Consider the following 18,673-nt stretch of genomic DNA (forward strand, 5'->3'; position numbering starts at 1 on the left):
GGAGGTCACAGGGCTGCTGGCCCCGCCCACACAGGTGTGCTCTGGCCAGGTCCGCGCTCCGGTTGTCTGTCATCGCCGCTGCCTCGCCCCCACAGGAATTCAACACCAGACACCAATTCATGTGTCAATCATCTTTATTCATAGTACAGATTAAAGACATTCGGTATAGAAGCACCGCGGCACGTTACGGCCTGCTAACGACAGGACGTGTTGTGCCTTTTTATCCACATGTTCAGAATCTGGTTTATAAAAAAAATACACAAGATGCACTGGAATACAAAATAAAACACAGACGTTGATAACTGTTGACCTTTTGGCTTTTAAACCGTAAATGTTAACGGGAGAATGGAAACGTTTACCACATGTAGTTTGGCGATAACTCTCAAAATTCTCCCATTTGCTATTTTCACTAAAAACTTTCTATTCCACTGTTGTTACCACAGATTGGACCACAAGATATATAAAGTCAAATACATATACAAATATGAACAGAATAAATAAATGTGCCAAAAGTTGAATACACAGCTGCTGAATCATCCCACTGAGTATTACTATGACAGAGTAGTAGGGCCATTCTTAGTGGGAAGAATCTGAGATTTTGAGAATAAAATCATAATATTTTAAGAGAAAGAAAAGTCAGAATGTTATGAAAATAAAGTTGTAGGTTAAAAAAAAAAAAAAATGTTATAGGGCTGTTTTTAGTGCTATCAATCGATTAAAATAGTTAATCGCAATTAATCGCAAATGAATCGCACATATGTTCAAAATGTACCTTAAAGGAAGATTTGTCAAGTATTTAATCAACTTGGTTTTGCTTTATGCAAATGTATGTATATATTTATCACTGGAAATCAATTAACAACATAAAACAATGCCAAATATTGTCCAGAAACCCTCACAGGTACTGCATTTAGCATAAAATATATGCTCAAATCATAACATGGCAAACTGCAGCCCAACAGGCAACAACAGCTGTCAGTGTGTCAGTGTGCTGACTTGCCCCAAACTGCATGTGATTATCATAAAGTGGGCATGTCTGTAAAGGGGAGACTCGTGGGTACCCATAGAACCCATTTACATTCACATATCTTGAGGTCAGAGGTCAAGGGACCCCTTTGAAAATGGCTATGCCAGTTTTTCCTCGCCAAAATTTAGCGTAAGTTTGGAGCGTTATTTAACCTCCTTCACGACAAGCTAGTATGACATGGTTGGTACCAATGGATTCACTAAGTTAGGTAGTTTCATATGATGCCTGTATCTTCACTCTAGCGCCCATAGCCTCTCATATAACCCCTCGTGAAACCCCAACTTGTTGTTTTTACACCTCAGATTTTGCGCGGACAAAACAAACAAGATATAATGTTCTAATTAAAGAGATATCATAACATATATCATCACATTTGTTTTGTAAAATGATGACTTTATTCTTGTAATATTACAACTTTTTCTCATAAAATCGGGACTTTTTCCTAAAAATATTCTGACATTATTCTGAAAATCTCAGGTTTTTTTTGGCCCCAGTACTCCATCGTATACAACGAATATAAAAATCATTGCAGAAACATAGTGTAATCTGGTCCTTTAAACCATCACATGAAACCACTTCCTGCCCACATATACATATATATATATATATTTGTTTTTTAAAGCAGCCTGTTGCAAAGAGCTAAAACCTTTCCATAGAACCACTACTTTCAACATGTTTGGTCCTTCATGACTGCAAAAAACACAAGACCATTAACCGTCTTTCAAGCTTAAAGTAAGCAGCCGGAGGGAGAAATCGCCGGAATGACTATAATTACACCTTAATTTAAAAGGTGGATTTGATTATATTTGACGGCGTATCATCTTAAAGCATTCATATATATGTATACTAGCTCCTCTTTGGAATATGATACACGATAAATGACTCTCTTTAGAGCTGCTTCATTTCCAAAAGTCCCCCGCCGTGGAGAGAAGACAGATTTATTTCAGTCTTTGTCATTACCACCCGCACGTTTTTACCCCGTAGGGGCTGCCCTCCTTAATAATCTCTCTCCACTTACCCTTCAGTTGTGGTTACTCTGATGTTCTCTTGCAGCAAACAGAGGCAGCAAGGTGAGAGGATAAAGGGCTTCTAATTCCCAAGATGCTATTTGATTTACGTGCATGCACCGAGTCAGTGCAGAGAGGAAGGCAGATAAGGCTGTAGTGTGAAGCTGATATTCAGACCTTTGAGGAGTTAAGGGTGCAAGGTTTGTTTGCGTTTGTGATCATATTTAGGCTCTTAAGAGTGTGTTGTGTGTGCGGATAGTAGATGGACGAGTAGCTTCACCTGGGTTTACACCACCACCCAGCTGGGTCTCAGCGGCCCTCCAGAGTACAGCACATGAGGGACCGGTCCAGCATCGCCCGGGTCTTCCTCCCCCTCCGAAGCCTCGTCGGTGTCTGTATCAACCGTCAGCAGCACCTGAGAGAACACAGAAGGTGTTGATGAATGTGGGCCGCAGAACAAATAAGACAAAGTAGAATCACATAGCTGCATCCTTGACGAAAAAAGCTGGGAAATATCTCAGTTCTGCATTCCCAGCTTGAAGTGGAAAATATCCCGCAGCCTGGAAGACGCTCTCCTGCAGCAGCAGGGATTCAAATCCCAACGGAGCAAAATTCCCCATTTATATGATGACATTTACGGCATTATAAAACCTCCACATGTTGCTTTATGTTAGGGTTTGACATGTGGGAAAGCTGATATGAAGAGCACTTTGAAGAGTGGTACAGATATTGGGATAAAGACCGTCTCCCCTAGTGTCTTTTTGTCACTAGGGGCTAATCGTCTCCATGATAACCTTGATGTCACACGCAGCAACACCAGCCACAACAACAGCATTGTGACCGTAGCTCAGACCGCCACCCCCACCAAGACCTCGTCCAAGTCAATGCCTCTCTATCCGTCGTCCTCCTCCACTCGTTCACTCCGCTTTCCATAACATCAGCGCGTGGAAACCACTTCTAAATGTCACTCTTATTCCCGGGATGAAGGCTTGATTTATAGCCGCCTGGCATATGACCAGGGGAAAGGAAAGAGGAGGGGAGGGAGGGGTAAACACTCTCATCCCTCTGAACACGAGGGTCATGCACTCCGACAGTCATTTGCCCTGACGTCTATCGGTTCAATCTTTCCTGAGAGAGGGGAAAGAAAGAAGAAATGACTTCTGTGCTGTGTGGAAGCGGCAGCTATTAAAGGGATTCCCTGAACACAACAACAGGCCTGTTAAAGTTCCCCAGATAAACCAGAGCTCGATCCAAAACTCACAGGAGACGATTAAAATGTCTGATCGCGTGCGATGCGTATCACGCAACTGCCAGTTTGATTCCAGTCGAGGACTTTTGTTGCATGTCTGTCGCTTTCTTTTTTGCTTACTGTCTCTGTATTGTCAGACTGTAAGTAAATAAAGCTATAAAAAAAAAAATAATTCACCCAAACTACAAAATAAATTTGTCAAATAAGTTGTGGACACCTTTCTGACCTACACTACATGGCCAAAAGTGTGTGGATACCACAAAAATAAGGTGGGTTTTGAACAACAAATTGGGTTGGAGGCAGAAATCTGGGCAAAATAAATCCATGATTATTATACTTTTGTAATTTGGGTGGAACGGTCCTTTAACATATCACTTGAAGTGGCGCTCAGAAATGTACTGTAAGTATGTTCTTATTATTACAAGATAATTATGATCAAATAATAACTCAGAAAGCAAATCATGCAAATAATTTAGTGGGGTTGTTAAAAGTTAAAAAAAATAATAAAATTTAAAAAAATTAAAATTAAAATTAAATAAATAAATAAATAAACAAATAAACAAATAAATAAATAAATAAATAAATAAATAAATAAATATTATGCTTTTTTCATGCCGAATGATTTATTTCTAAGAAACTAATGAGCACATCTCTGATAAAAACCAGATTTAAAAGGGGTGCTTTTGTTTGATTCTTTGTAGAGAAAATCAGTTTTACAGATCTGTCGATTAAATCAACTAAATCGTATGGCGTGTTAGTCGACCAAGAATTTCTTTGGTCGAGGACAGCCCTAAAAATTAAAAAAAAAACTCTCTGCATGAATAATTACCACTAAGGGAGAGTGAGAAAACATGTTTTTGTGATTTGTATGAACTCATCTTTTTAATTTGCAGAACAACACACAATTCAAAAACGTCATCAAAACCATGACAACATGCTCTACTTTTAACCAAAAACTGCTCTCGGGGGGGCTTCTGCACTTGTGTCATGACAATAAAAAACAAATCCAAAAGCAGGAAAATTTAAATAATCTTGAAAGGAATTACAAAATTTCAGATTTTTTCTCTTAAGGTGGAAAGAAACCTCCACAGAAAAACACAGTAACTAGGGAGGAGAGGGAGTCTGACTCAGTATTTCTTGGACTGGATTCTTCTGGGTTTGTTCCTCATTAGATCAAATGTAGAGAGAGAACATGTGTGCGTGCGTGTGTGTCTATGTGTGTGTCTGTGTGTGTCTACGCTATGCTTATCCCCCCATAACAACAGGTGCGGTTGACACCCAGCGTGACCGTGTGGGTGCATCAACCATCAACGCCCATTTTCACACACATTAAAGTCTTAAAGATATTAAACTGTCACATTCTTGTTTGGGAACGGGCTTCAGGGAACTTTTTCATAACATCAAAAGTAATCCCTTTAAAAGGCCGGAGAGCAGATGGGTCCGTCTGATATCTCTAAGTGGTCTGGTGAGAACGCATTTTACAAAGACTCAACGATGAAAACATGGAAACAGAAATCAGGGGGAAAGTTCTGTTAAATGTTTTGAACGTGATCCTCTTGTTTATATCAATTCCTGATTACAGATCTAATGAACTTGAACGGAGATGATCTCCAGAACGAAGCAGCTGGTTTAATCACGTCAGTGACCAAAAACGATAACCGGCTGTTAACCAGAGCTCACGTTGCTCTCTGCTCCTGTTGGTGGATTCATTAAAGTGTTTCTCACCCGTGACTCCTCGCTGTTCGCCCAGGGCAGCGAGTCGGCCTTCTTCACCGAGCTGTCGCAGGAGTCGTCCAGGCTCTTCATCGTCTTGTACTTCCTCATCATCAGGCTGTCGACCACCCAGAACATGATGGACTGTAGGAGGAGCCAGAGAGATCAGACTGGGGTTACTAAAGACTAAACTCACTTCTCACTCGTCATCTACTGTAGATAATACACTGACTATGGACCTCAAACAACCCCACTTCAAAACACCCAAAATATCCCCTTTAACACTATAACAAGGCAATGTGGCAACTAGATGATGAAAGTGCTGCTCACGTTCACTATGAAGGGCACGATGAGCATGACCAGCACCAGCTCCACTTGAGGGTTCGCAATGTAGCTCAGCAGCACCTCCTGCAACTGGAACGGAGGACAGGAAAGTTTAACACACTGACACACAAACAAAAAGCTGCTGAGTGGGAAGAAGCTCTTATGAAACTCTTACTTGGTTTCAATAAAGAGCTTTTGAGAACCACCATCTAAAGGCGGTTATAAAACTTGATAAAACACTGAATTCCTCTAATTCTATGGTGATGTTTGGTATAAAAATGATCAGTAATAACATAATGATAATTTGTGTATTTATGTATTGATATGGACCAATTTCTGTCCTATACTTTAACACTATCCTAGATAGTGATACAAATACAAATAGACCGACTGAAGACTTGATTCTAAACTGCACCAGAATAAACTGTGTTACTGCTAATATTTATAATCACAGTTTATAAAAGAAAGAGCACAGAGACCATCTCTAAACAAAGGAAGTAGGGTCTCCAGAGCTTTACAAAACTCCTTCTATTGGGAAATGGATAATTAAATAATAAACATATAACCCGCTTTTTCATTCCTTAGAAGGGCATCTGTTGCCATCACAAAGGCTAATTTGATTAAACAAATATGACCCCCAATGTCATGCAAACAAACCGTCCTTTAAATACATGAACACTGCCTCTATGTTTCCATTAAAATCAAAAACAAGTCATTTTTATCCTCCACTTGTTTATTCTCTCTCGAGTCTTGATGGCTTTCAAATGCTGCCAGAGGATTTCAAACGCGAAAATAGAAATGAGAGAAGGTTTGTGAAAATGTGCAGATTTTTTCATGGAGTCTGGTTGACCTGGCTAAGATCAGTTTGGGATGTACATTTTTTTTTCTGTTTGTCACAATAAAAAAAGTGAAAAACCTGGTTTCAGTTCAAGTAAAGTGGGATTCATGTCAGAAGTATGATACTGTCACAGGACACCACCTTTCCCATAAGACCTGAGAGCACCACAAGTAGCTATAAGATCTCCTTACTTTGGACCATCCGGGGACGAGCAGCACCAGGCTGATAACACCTTTCTCCAGCACCATGATGAGCAGGTAGATGCCACACTGACCGAGCCACGCTGCTGCCTGGGGAGGGTCACCTGGAGGAGAAGAGGTTGACACACATCAGTAAAGTGGCCATCACATATAAACACTTCATTATAGCCAGTCTTCACGTGCTTTCTAAATCAAAAGCAGGACTAAAAGAATGCAAGTAGTTTTCTATATTACCCAAATTAAAAAAGATTATATTCTTTATTTCAATTTAAAGTACTTATTTTGGGCCCACCAGAATTTCTTTTTATTTCATTCATTCATTTATTTATTTTGATGGAAAAAAAACATATATTTATTATTTCATTTATTATATTATTTACTTTGGCCCCCCCAGAATTATTTTTTATTTAATTTTATTTATTTTGATGAAAAAAGAAAACATATATTTCTTATTTAATGTGATTATATTATTCACTTTGGCCCACTGGAATTATTTTTTTTATTTAATTTTATTTATTTTGATGAACATTTTTATTTTATTTTATTATATTATTTATTTTGTCCCACCAGATTTTTTTTCTTATTATTTAATTTTATTTAAATTTTTAGCACCTGTATTTCTTAAATTCGTTGCGCAATGCAAAATTCGTTGTAGTAAATATGTGCAGGACACATTCAGAATCAGTCAGGGTTGATTTCATCAATTTGTTTGACTTTTGACATTTGTTTGACTAATGTCAACTTGCAAAGAAACAACCCTTTAGCTTTGACATATTTCCAATGTAAACACGCCACATTTTACAACTACTTTAAACTACTACGTCCAAGATCAAGAATGTATTTTAATGCTCCATTTCAATAAAAATCTTAGAAACTGTTCTGCATTTTGAGTAGGATATAAACTTAAACCTTTCCAAAAGGTCTGTTACACAAGTAGACACAAAGGGGGACAAGTCTGTCATTAAGACAAGAAGAAGGGAGGAGAAAGTGTGGTAGGAAATCTCTGTTAATTACTTTAGCTAAACAGATATCATGTATTCATTTTCTTGTAAGAGTGATCAACCTCATGAACCTGTGCCTGTTATGATGAGTGTGTAAATATAGTCATGTCAGGCCATCCTGACCTTGAATAAATACAAGCGTGTGAGACCTGGCACTGGTGACGGGAGACGTGACACTGGTGATAAACAAGTAATCAATAATGGGATTATCAAGATCAGGAGGTGGCGCTCAGAGTTGCTGTAACTTGTTCAAGCTCCTATGAAACTGTGTATACATCTGCTGTAAACATGTGCTGTGACAGACTAAATCCTGGTCTTTGTTACTTTAATAAAGACTTCACTTCCTACTGTTTGCTACCACAAAAGAGAGACAGACAGAGAGAAAGGGGAAATAGAGGAAAGAAAGAAACCACTGATCATATATAAACATGACCCTGATCATTAAAGTGGAGCGAGATGGAAACCTAATCAGCCTCACAAGTTGTTTCAGGGAAATTTTCCATCACACAAGGAAGGAAAAACTACAGTAGAGAGTGAGTGTAATAACTGGCGTGGAGTTAATCCCCCTCTGAAGCCACCAGTGGGAATGTTTTCCAGACTGGGTTGCAGCTGGAGATGATGGCTCTCCTCCCTGTCTACCTCCAGTGGGTCTGCAGCGCTCTCTGGTGGCGGAAAACCACGGCTGCAAGCTGGTGTCATTTTCCTAAAAATAACTCCTCTGTCATTTTAGAAACAAAAAGACGAAAGAAAAGCAATTTTCCACTCACCATATTCTCCAAACATGAGCAGCGTCCACTGCTTGTACTCAACTAATCTGGACACCAACTTCACAGCCAGCCAGATGAGCAGCATCCCCAACGTGGCATCCAGCAGGAAGTTCATCAGATACCTTTGGTAAAAAAATTTGAAATCACATTCTCAGTGAGAGAGAGCCCTGACAGTCGGACCGTCTTGTTTGTGCTGATCAATAACTCACAGGGAGCACGGGTCCTGTTCGGTGAGCGTGGACAGGAAGACGTTGGCAAAGTGGATGAAAAGAGCACCGATGGCCTGCTTGGATGTGTCGAAAAACCTGGGAAAAAAAATCATTTTTAATGAATTTGATTTCTTTATTCTATTGTGTTGCATGTTTAAAAAATGTATTTTAAACATTTTAATGTCAAGAAACCCCAATATTATATTCAGACTAGACAGCAGGAGGAGAAATGTGAAGCTTTTTATTGTCCAGGTTGGTTCATTTGATCAATCCCTGAGAGAAATTACAGTTCAACCAACATTTTCTTTAATAAAAGTAAAGAACAGTGACTGTCCAGCTTACTTTGGAAGGATGTCCTTGGTATAAGATGGCAGTCTGGAAAACATCCGAGGCACTCTGATTGTGAATTAAAAATCCTTTATTTAGACATGAATAACACCCACCAACGTGTCAGCAAGTCTTCATCAGGGTTTGTAGTTTGGTGAGAACAGGTGTTCAAAATTAAAATCTGATCAAGGGGTCATGGGACCTGAGTCACATGACATGAGAATACTACCCACTTGAAACAATGACAATAGACATAATATATGTATAAAGTGTGAAAACACAAATAATGTGCCGATATAAATTAAAATGCTCCCCAAAAAAAAAAAAAAATACTACTACTAATAATAATAATATATAAAAAATATAAAAATAAATAAATATGAAAATTACAAAAATAATAATAAATAAAAATACTACTAATAATAATAATATATACAAAATATTTAAAAATAAATATAAAAATGAAAAAAAAAAAAATAAGTAGTGTTTTTTCAGTATCACGTTTGACAGGGAACACTGTGTTGCTATACTATACTTTAATGTATACATCATATCGTTTTGAACTGCATGTTTTCAAGCCCTTTGCAGTTCCCTCCGGTTTCTGTATAACCATCATTACTTTTTCCCCCTAACATCGGTCGCTAAGACTTTGGACAAGTACTAACTAAGTCACACTGTTGAGCCCCACACGGTTGCTCTCAGTTTATACCCTTGGTTATATATTACTTTTGTCTGTATTCATTCATCTGCCTTACACTTATTTTCATTTTTTTTATTATTTATTTTATTATTTTTGTATTACTTTTTAAATAACTTTTTTATATTTGTATATATTATTATTATTATTATTATATATTATATATTCAATTATTATTTTTGTGAGCATTATAATTTATATTAGCACATTTGTCTTTTAACACTTTATACAGTACATATACATATATTTTGATATGTCCATTGTCATTTTATTGTGTCAAGTGGGTACCTCCTGATCAGATATTAATTTTGAACACCTGTTCTCATCAAACTACACACCCTAATGAAGACTTGTTGAGGCGAAACACGTTGGTGGGTGTTATTCATGTTTGAATAAAGGATTTTAAATTCACAATCAGAGTGCATATACCAAGGACTTCCTTTCAAAGTAAGCTGGTCAGTCACTGTTCTTCATTTTTATTTGACTACTTGCCCCATCTTTGAAGAGCACCTGTTTGTTTTTTTTAACTTAATTTCCAATACCAACGTTCCTGACCCAGTGCAGCAATTATTTCAACATTTGCTTGACTTTAATAGACTTTACTCAAGCGTGTCAAATGTAAGAATGTAGGACAGAATAACGAAGGAGAAACATTTCTGACCAGATCCTCCACGGTCGTCTGATCCCTACAGGCTCCCGGAACCTCTTCACTGCAAACAAACAAAAAAAGAAAGTCAATCAGTTAATCAATAACGTTCCCACTAGACTTGTGTTTATCCTGAAAAACCTCAACATGTAACACAGCTTCTTTGACCTCTGCCGTGAGCCTCATCTCTCTCTACAGGGTTGAAGGGCAGAGGGGGAGCGAGGACAGATGAAACACAGACATTCACATATCATCCTTTTCTTTCTTTTTTTTGCATGCTGCCACAACACTTCGTTCCTCCCCACCGGGCTCAGGGTGAACAGACGCTCACTGTTCCTCTATCTCGCCATCTAACAAGGTCAGAGAATGTGACTCGGCATGTGAACACACGAGCGAGGCTTCCTGCAGACGTGTTTGACATCTGTAATCTCCTAACAGCAGCGTTTTTTTAGAGCACAGTGTTATTATTCACAATTTGTATTCACATTTATTCAAATCGGATCGGTGCGCTGTATCAGCCGATACCCAAAGTCCAGGTATCGGTATCAGAACTGAAAAAGTCGGATCCGTGCATCCCTAAAAAACAGGTTTTGCATCAACCAGACATTCAACTGAAAAGTCTCACAATCTGTTGGCTAACACATTTTTCTCTTCCCAAAAATGCTCAAATCTAACTGGTTTTAAATACAAAGTTTTGCATTAAAGAGCTGCGGTAGCTCTACTGGAGGTTCAGGATTATGTGAGTGCAGCAACAATGACGAGTCAATGGAAGGAAACTCACAGAAATAGCTTTGAGGAAGAGCACTCTAAACACAGATCGGTGAAGGGATGCATGGCGCAGGCTCGGCTGTGACTTGGCATACGGCCACCGTGATCATAGCTGAAGGGCTCTTAATGCTCCACTGCACACAAATAATGTGGTATAAATATTAACAGATGCATGTGCTTTGACCAAGAACGACACTTGTGAGCATGCTGAGAACAGGAAAGGAAAACGAGAGAGAGAGGGGAGAGAGAGAGAGAGAGAGGAGGGGGTATTGATTTCTCTACTAATAAGTAACTGAGTGGAGGTTAGAGCTCATTGATCTCACTCACCCTCAAGGCTTGGTCTAATTCTGCAACACTTCACTGCTCTCAACACGGCTGCATTGACCTTTTAAAACCAAACTCTAATTATTAGATCATAAGCCGACACACTCATGGAATAAGTGATGCTACACAGGATGCACAGGCTTTTAGGTTTATCTCATTTCCATGTTTCTCATATGTCCATCATTGGACATATGAGGTTGTGTGCTCATGCATTAAAAATGAGATGTTACTAAGTGTTCCTACTTGACTCGGTATCAATCCCACCTTTCAGCTGCGGACGTATTAAACATTGCCTGTGGTGCCAAACTGGTAATGCCCGGCATTCTCCGAGTCAGCTGCCACAGAATCACAAGTTATTTAGCAGTCAATAATAGCCATTGTTCGGCGTAATAATCTGGCTGTGAAGGAGCATCTTGTTTTGCTGTTAAGGCAGCCGCCCAAAAACACTGAGAAAGTAACTGAAGCTCTGATATATTTCACTTAAAACTGCCTATACTCTGTGATACTATAGTTATATATCACAATTAAAAACAGATATTAACTCTGAAGTTCTTTAAATCAATCATAACAGAAGTCAGTGTTATGTTTGCTCAATATTAAATTTCACTTAACAAACATACAGATAATGTATCTGTATGCTGTTGGCAGGTGTTTTGGTTATTAATGGGCAACAACAACAAAGCCCTGGATCCAAAATCTGCCATTCTGCCACAGGGAGAGATCATGATGACACTTCCCTTAAAAACCTCCCAATCTGTGATGCTGCTTTGCTTATAGGCACACAAACCAGTGTGGTAGATATACCTTATTATGTATGGTTAATTTGGGTCTTAGAGGCAAATTCGGTGTATAGCTATGACACAAACCGCGCGTAATGTTCCTACAATATGCACTTAAAGAAAGGATTCACACAGATCGCTACCGCTCATAGCAACTGTCTAATATGGTGGACGTGCAACATGTTTGAGGAGGCAATTAATTAACAAAAAAGCTGAAATTCCTTCATAATGTGTTATGTTTACAGCACCTACCCAGCCAACATTTGTATGTGGGGTCCATGTGGGTAGTAAATGGACTGAAAAATGGGCCCTATATGAGATTGTCCATGGGTTCCATAATGGCCCAATGCCAATTGCCCTTGTGGGTTTCATGCAGGAGTACACTGGGTGTTATATGGGCCCAATCTGGGCAACATAAACCAAAACCCATCTCGGCCCCAGGTTTAAATTCTATGTGGGAACTACATGGGGACTACATGGCCTGAAATATGGGCTGTAAGTGGGTTTGTCCACAGTTTCCATGTTGGCCCCATGCACTAATTTCCCATTAGTGACCCAACTAGGACCCACACGGGGACCTACTTAGTTGACCCAAGTGGGCGCCATTTGTGTTGCCTATTCTGAGCCCATGCACTAATTTCCCAGTAGTGACCCACCTAGAACCCACATGGGTAGCCCACATGGGGAGTCCATGTGGGACCTACTTAGTTGATCCAAGTGGGCCCCAGATAAGATGCCCATTTGGTGCCCATACCCACTTGGTACCCAGGTACCCCCAGCATAACCCATGTGGGGCCCACATAACCATGTTGGCTGCATTATAATGCATGCCGAATTTAATAGAGCGCCCTTATTAGCCGGATAATGTTTAATGAGTTTAATTTAAGTGTGCATTTTTGTCAAAAAAGCAAATAAATATTAAATTTGCATATTTTTCAATGGAATTTGGTGCAGCTCTAATGAGGCAATCAAACGTCAACAACACGCCACGTGGACTAGTGTAAACCTTTTAAAAGACAGTTATTGCAACTTTTGTGTTTGTGTGCATCCTCTCACTGGTAAACACTAAAGAGGTGTTGAGTTATATTGAAGTTTTAAGAGCAGATATTGAGTTATATTGAGGTTTTAAGAGCAGATACTCACACATTAGTGTGCTGAAGGCAACGACAGCCAGGAGTCCCTGGATCAGGACGCCGAACCGGTCCGTCAGAGCTCCGTTATCACAGCCCTGAGGACTCGCCTTGTTGATGATATCAGACATGTTACTGACTTCAACAACACCATCATTGTCCAGGAATCTCTTCACCAAGAAGACCCCGCTGTATCCGTACATGTCCATGTTGATAAAAACAACAACAATAGAGACAAAAGGAGATCCTCCCTTAAGAAGGAGCTTAACCTTTCTTTCTTTACTCCAGAAAAAAATCAATTTCCAGCTTTCAATTCAAGGTAAAGTTTCTGCCTCAGTGTTCCCAGAGGCTGATGCTACATCTCGTGATGCAAAAACATAACAATTGAATCGATTATCTGACTCACATCCATGTTTTTATGGCAACGAAAAAACACCTGTCAAGCTGCTAGAGGTTAGACCATAGCTTCCGGTTGAAAAAGGTGATTTCAAAATAAAAGGCATCCCTGTTTCAGAAAAACAAAAGAGGCTACAAACTGAGTTGCTGTTCCTCAATGTGTCCTACAAATGTCACATATTATAATTTCAGCTTTTGTATTAAAGCAACCTTAAAGGTCCCATATTGTAAAAAGTGAGATTTTCATGTCTTTTATATTATAAAGCAGGTTTAAGTTATATATAATCAGGAAGGCCAGCTCTGTCCTGGGATGCCCCCTGGACCCAGTGGATGTGGTGGGAGAGAGGAAGATGATGGCTAAGCTGTCATCCATGATGGAGAATGACTCCCACCCCATGCAGGACACCATCTCAGCACTAGAGAGCTCCTTCAGCAACAGGCTGCTCCACCCAAAGTGTGTGAAAGAGCACTATCGCAGGTCCTTCCTTCCAGCACTGCTCCCAATAGACCACTACACACCAAAAAACAATAACCACAATAACCTGATATTTTCAGGTGAAATTTCATTCTTTCTCACTGTGCAATATCATTTTCCACTTGTGCAATTTTGTTAATAGTCTGTTTATTGTCAATACTGTATATACTGCTCCTATTTTTTTACTGTGTTAGCTGATGCATCTTATTTTTTGCACTATCCCCTTTGCTGCTGTACACTGCAAATTTCCCCACTGCGGGACTAATAAAGGAATATCTTATCTCATCTTATCTTATCTTATCTTAAATGTTAACAATTTTAATTTTATTTAATTTTATTTTATTGGTAGTAAATAGTTCAAATTGAATATAAAATAATAATAACAGACAGATAATAAATAATATAGGCCTACAGGGTCAGTTAAAATAATTATAGGCAGATAGAGGGTGATTATTGAAAATGGTCTTGAATATACAGATGACAACAGCCTATATATTTTTTTCATTTTTGGGTGACGCAGCAAATGCAGTCTTCCCTAAATATGTGGGGTATCTTAATTGAAAGTCTACTTGTATAAAATATCTGTTATCTGTTAATTATCACAGATCACAAGACATACTTGCTGTCTGTCCCTAACGCACATCTTAGCGCAAATATTTGTACATATTTCTTATATTCTCATTTATTTATTTTTTATTCTAAAAAACAAATTTGATCAACCCAATCAACCTCCGAAAAGCTGCAGTTATTCCTATTCTTTTGTTCCCCTCTTGACTGTATTTTCCACTTTTTTTATTTTGAAGTAAATTGTACCTAACTTCCTGTTGTGGTTGGTTTACATTGACTCAGCTCTGTGCAGCAGAATTCCTTGAATGTGCGCGCTCAGTGTGTTTGTGTCAATGGATCGCGCGCGCATGCACGAGCAAAATCTCTGCCTCACGTGAAGATGTAATAAAGGATATATATTTTAAGTTCAATGTCCATCAGGTATAGCCTGCTCTATATTTATGAATAATCATGAGAGGGTGCAGTTATAGGATTCCAAATTACAAAATTATCTGTTTGCCAATTGAGAGACTTAGAGAGGATTAGCCTCTATATAACTGCAGCCTTACAGGTAGGAACAGAGCCAACATAGAGGCTTACAGTATCCAACTCAGCATTAGGGATATCATCGGTTGTACAAAATGCTCTGGTTTGTCAGAATAAGAAATAGTTGATATTAAAAACGTGGGTGAGTTGAGACATGAACACAATCTGAGAAGAGTGAAGAGTTATACCCTGCACTATATTCATTTTTAACAGTCTCTTCTGCACTATATTCACTTTTTAAATAGTCCTGTATCACAGCTGTTACCCTGCACTATATTCAGTTTTAACAGTTTTCTTCATCTCATTGTATTTTTATATCTGGTATATTTTTTTTGTACTTTGCACTTCTAACTTTTTTACTGCCTTTTTACTAACATGTTTTGCACTATGGAACTGTGATGCTGGAAACTTGAATTTCCCTCGGGATCAATAGTTACCTACCATCCATCCATCGATCTATCCATCCATCTATCTATCTATCTATCTATCTATCTATCTATCTATCTATCTATCTACCTATCTATCCATCTATCCATCTATATCCATCCATCTATCTATCTATCTATCTATCTATCCATCTATCAGCTGTAAATAGCAATCTCAGTAGAAATGGCCAATTTCTGAATGGAGTTTGGCTGTAAGTGCTTGAAGTGCTGAACTGACACACCTACTTTTCAACACTGAACATACTGTATATTGCCTATTTTTGCATGGGGGTCTATAATTCCACCAGGTTTGGTTGGAGATTTTGGATTCAAGCATGAATAAATAACCTAAATAAATAAATTATTTGACTACAAATACCTACATAAAGGACTCAAACTGAGAAGTTCATTGAAGCTCCAGTTGATGTTTAACCTGTTTCCTGCAACCAGAGACTCGTTTATGAGTGTATAGCCAAAACAAAAAAAACAGTCCTCTGCTGTCTCATGGCTGCGGGCTCATGCACAAGTGCGCGCCTGTGTGCGTAAAAGGAGGGGGGTTAATCCTTTGTCGTGCGCGCTTTGGAAAAGCCTCTTCTCTGGCAGATTAATGGAGCAGGGCGCACGCTCCAACCATCTGTTCCTCCAGAGGCATCACACCGGTGGCACGAGCGCCTCTTCTTCTCCTGTCTTCATCACTCCTTTGTGTGTCTTTAACTGAAATACACCCCAACAGTTATAGTTTGTAGTTATAAACAAATTGCTGCCCTTATTTTGTAGCCTAATATGATGACTTTCCTCCTTAAACCTTTTCGGCTTCTGGTCCCTTAAAATTAAGCAAGTTTCTAGAGTAATTTATCCTTCTAAGATAGTTTAATTTGAAGGTCTTGAAGGTATCCAGTATTTTCACATTAAAAGCGCAAGAAATTTGACAAAAGCTTGAAAATATAAAAACAATTTTGCGAAAAGAACTATTATTTTTGTCTCTTATGCGCTTTAATCATCTATTTACCGAATGTCTTAAAAACACAATATAATCAGAAATACCTTGCAGAGTTCTCTTTAATTTGATATCTCGCACATACTTTTATGTTACTCTTATATGGATCTTATTTATTTTGAAAAGCTGTTTCAGGCTTTCCATTTTAAAGATGTACTTTGCAAAACATCCATGTCTCTTTATTGACTCTGACAGTAATGAAATATCTTATTTTATCTACGTCTATGTCATTTCCAACAAGTAAAATCAAGCCAGACAGACAAAAAATAGGCAAAACTAAATATGCAACACGTTGTTTTTTTTGGAAATATGCATATATAACTTATTCATATACTTCCCAGTGTGTCACATATTGCATTATCATAAACCTGGCTGGGTATGAGGGTGAAAGTCAGGAGATTTTGGTGATTTTTTCAGGGGATTCCCAGCACAATATGCAGTGTAACAAACACGCTCAAAGGTCAAACGGACAATAGACCTTTGACCTTTATTCTGTCACACATGCTGTTTCGCAAATGTCAAGCGTGAACTTCCATGCTTAAAGAGGAACATGCTACTTTAATATCACTGAAGCCTAATTTAGAAATTGCCCCAACAAACCTCGTGTTATACGGGCAGTAATCAGTTTCACTTTCTGAGAGTTCAGTGCCAAAAAACTTCCCCCATGTGTCATATCTCCCTGTGACCAGCTTCTACTGGCTGTGGTGTTAATATGTCTGTTTATGGAAATATGTGGCAACCTTTGAACCAGAGGCATGCCTATTAAACGTGGTGCAATGCTCTCCTACCACTAGAGGATACTGTTGACTCTGATAAGACATGATGGCCACATTATAACAACAAAACCTCAAGAGCTGTTTGGAGATAAGTGATTGCCAAAACTAAAAAACATGAAGTGGTCAAAAGAGAAAATGGTTATAAGATAAATTTCAGGCTGATTCATGATCATAAGATAAGGGGAAAGTTGTTGCTGCTATATATTTCCTTAAAATATTATTAATTTATTGTTCTTTTGATGATTATAGGGGGAAATGGGGCAGATTGAAGTTGTCAAAAGAGCAAATAATTATAAGAGATCATAATTTACTGACTGATTAATGCACAGAAGATGGGGGGAAAGTTATATTGCTGCTATAGTCAGTTTATTTTTCTTAAAATATTACCACTTTTATTGTTGTTTTGATGATTATGGAGGAAAATTGAGCAGAATGAAGTTGTCAAAAGAGAAAATAGTTATGAGAGATCATAAATTACTGGCTGATTAATGCACAGAAGATGAGGTGAAAGTTGTGTTGCTGCTATAGCTCTATATATTTCCTAAAATTTTTTATTCTTTTATCGTTGTTTTGATCATTACATGGGTCATAGTTTTTCTTCCTGTTAACAAAATGAATAAAATGTGCAATATCAACATGTCATGTTCATATGTGCAATAAAGCTAACCCCAAAACTCATTTTTTTATATCTTGTTTTTTTACGGTTTACTTACTTACTATATATTTATTGTTCATTTGCTTATTTATCAGCTTTTGTTTTTTTACTGATGTAATCCTGCAAATTTCCCCACTGTGGGACTAATAAAGGATTGTCTTATCTTATCAGAATCAGAATCAGAATCGTGTTTATTGCCAGGTGTAAGAAGTATACACTAGGAATCTGCTTTGGTTTTGTTGGTACAAGTTAAACAGTATAATAACAAAAGCACGTTAGAATAAAATAAGAATAAAGAAATTGAATTTCTACCAATATACAATATACAAAATAAGCTACAAACAAAAAATAAACATGATATAAACAGATAGTGCAAATATTGCCAGAGTGCAATTATTATTTGCAGTTATTTTATGTAATAAAACTGTAAAGAAATAGTGGTTATTGGAGCAAAGAATTGCCTGTAAACACTAACAAAAATGAGAGATTCAATTGATTAATTGTTATATATTGAAGCTGTTAGGTTACATTAAAATAAGCTTTTAATAAAAAAATGAAAAATAATATAATAATATAATAATACATTTTATTTATATAGCACTTTTCTGGATACTCAAAGACACTTTACACAGATAAAATGATCATAAAAACAAGGACATTATAAAAATATTATAAAAATATTTCAATATTTCATCATGTAACACTCAGTTTTCACGTTGTTTGTTGACAGCTGAACTTCAGTTCCCTTTTCTTTTTTTTCTTTTTTTTTTTTAGAAATATGTAGTTTGCTGCTGCACTATGAAGGAGTTGGCTTTGGAAAAATATCTGTAGATGTTTTTTTTGGACATGCG

At 37.9% G+C, this 18,673-nt stretch overlaps 1 protein-coding gene across 3 annotated transcripts in view; it reads right to left on the bottom strand.

Annotated features, from left to right (window-relative positions):
* The window catches only part of tmem110l (transmembrane protein 110, like), a 24,890-nt gene extending 11,429 nt beyond the window's left edge, over nucleotides 1-13,461 (bottom strand). For 2 of the 3 annotated variants that reach the window (XM_074625523.1, XM_074625524.1), the window contains exons 1-8: nucleotides 13,020-13,461; nucleotides 10,021-10,069; nucleotides 8,336-8,431; nucleotides 8,127-8,248; nucleotides 6,350-6,462; nucleotides 5,327-5,410; nucleotides 5,009-5,140; nucleotides 2,315-2,449 (exon numbers count right to left, since the gene is read on the bottom strand). In XM_074625523.1, coding sequence (XP_074481624.1) covers nucleotides 2,321-2,449; nucleotides 5,009-5,140; nucleotides 5,327-5,410; nucleotides 6,350-6,462; nucleotides 8,127-8,248; nucleotides 8,336-8,431; nucleotides 10,021-10,069; nucleotides 13,020-13,215 — 921 coding nt within the window. In that variant the 5' untranslated portion in view covers nucleotides 13,216-13,461 and the 3' untranslated portion in view covers nucleotides 2,315-2,320. Of the gene's footprint in view, nucleotides 1-116; nucleotides 2,450-5,008; nucleotides 5,141-5,326; nucleotides 5,411-6,349; nucleotides 6,463-8,126; nucleotides 8,249-8,335; nucleotides 8,432-10,020; nucleotides 10,070-13,019 lie in introns of those variants that run through there. The other variant, XM_074625522.1, reaches the window with a different exon arrangement.
* Between the last annotated feature and the right edge of the window lie 5,212 nt (nucleotides 13,462-18,673).

Source organism: Sebastes fasciatus, chromosome 23 (assembly GCF_043250625.1).
Source record: "Sebastes fasciatus isolate fSebFas1 chromosome 23, fSebFas1.pri, whole genome shotgun sequence".
Classification (NCBI taxonomy): Eukaryota; Metazoa; Chordata; class Actinopteri; order Perciformes; family Sebastidae; genus Sebastes; species Sebastes fasciatus.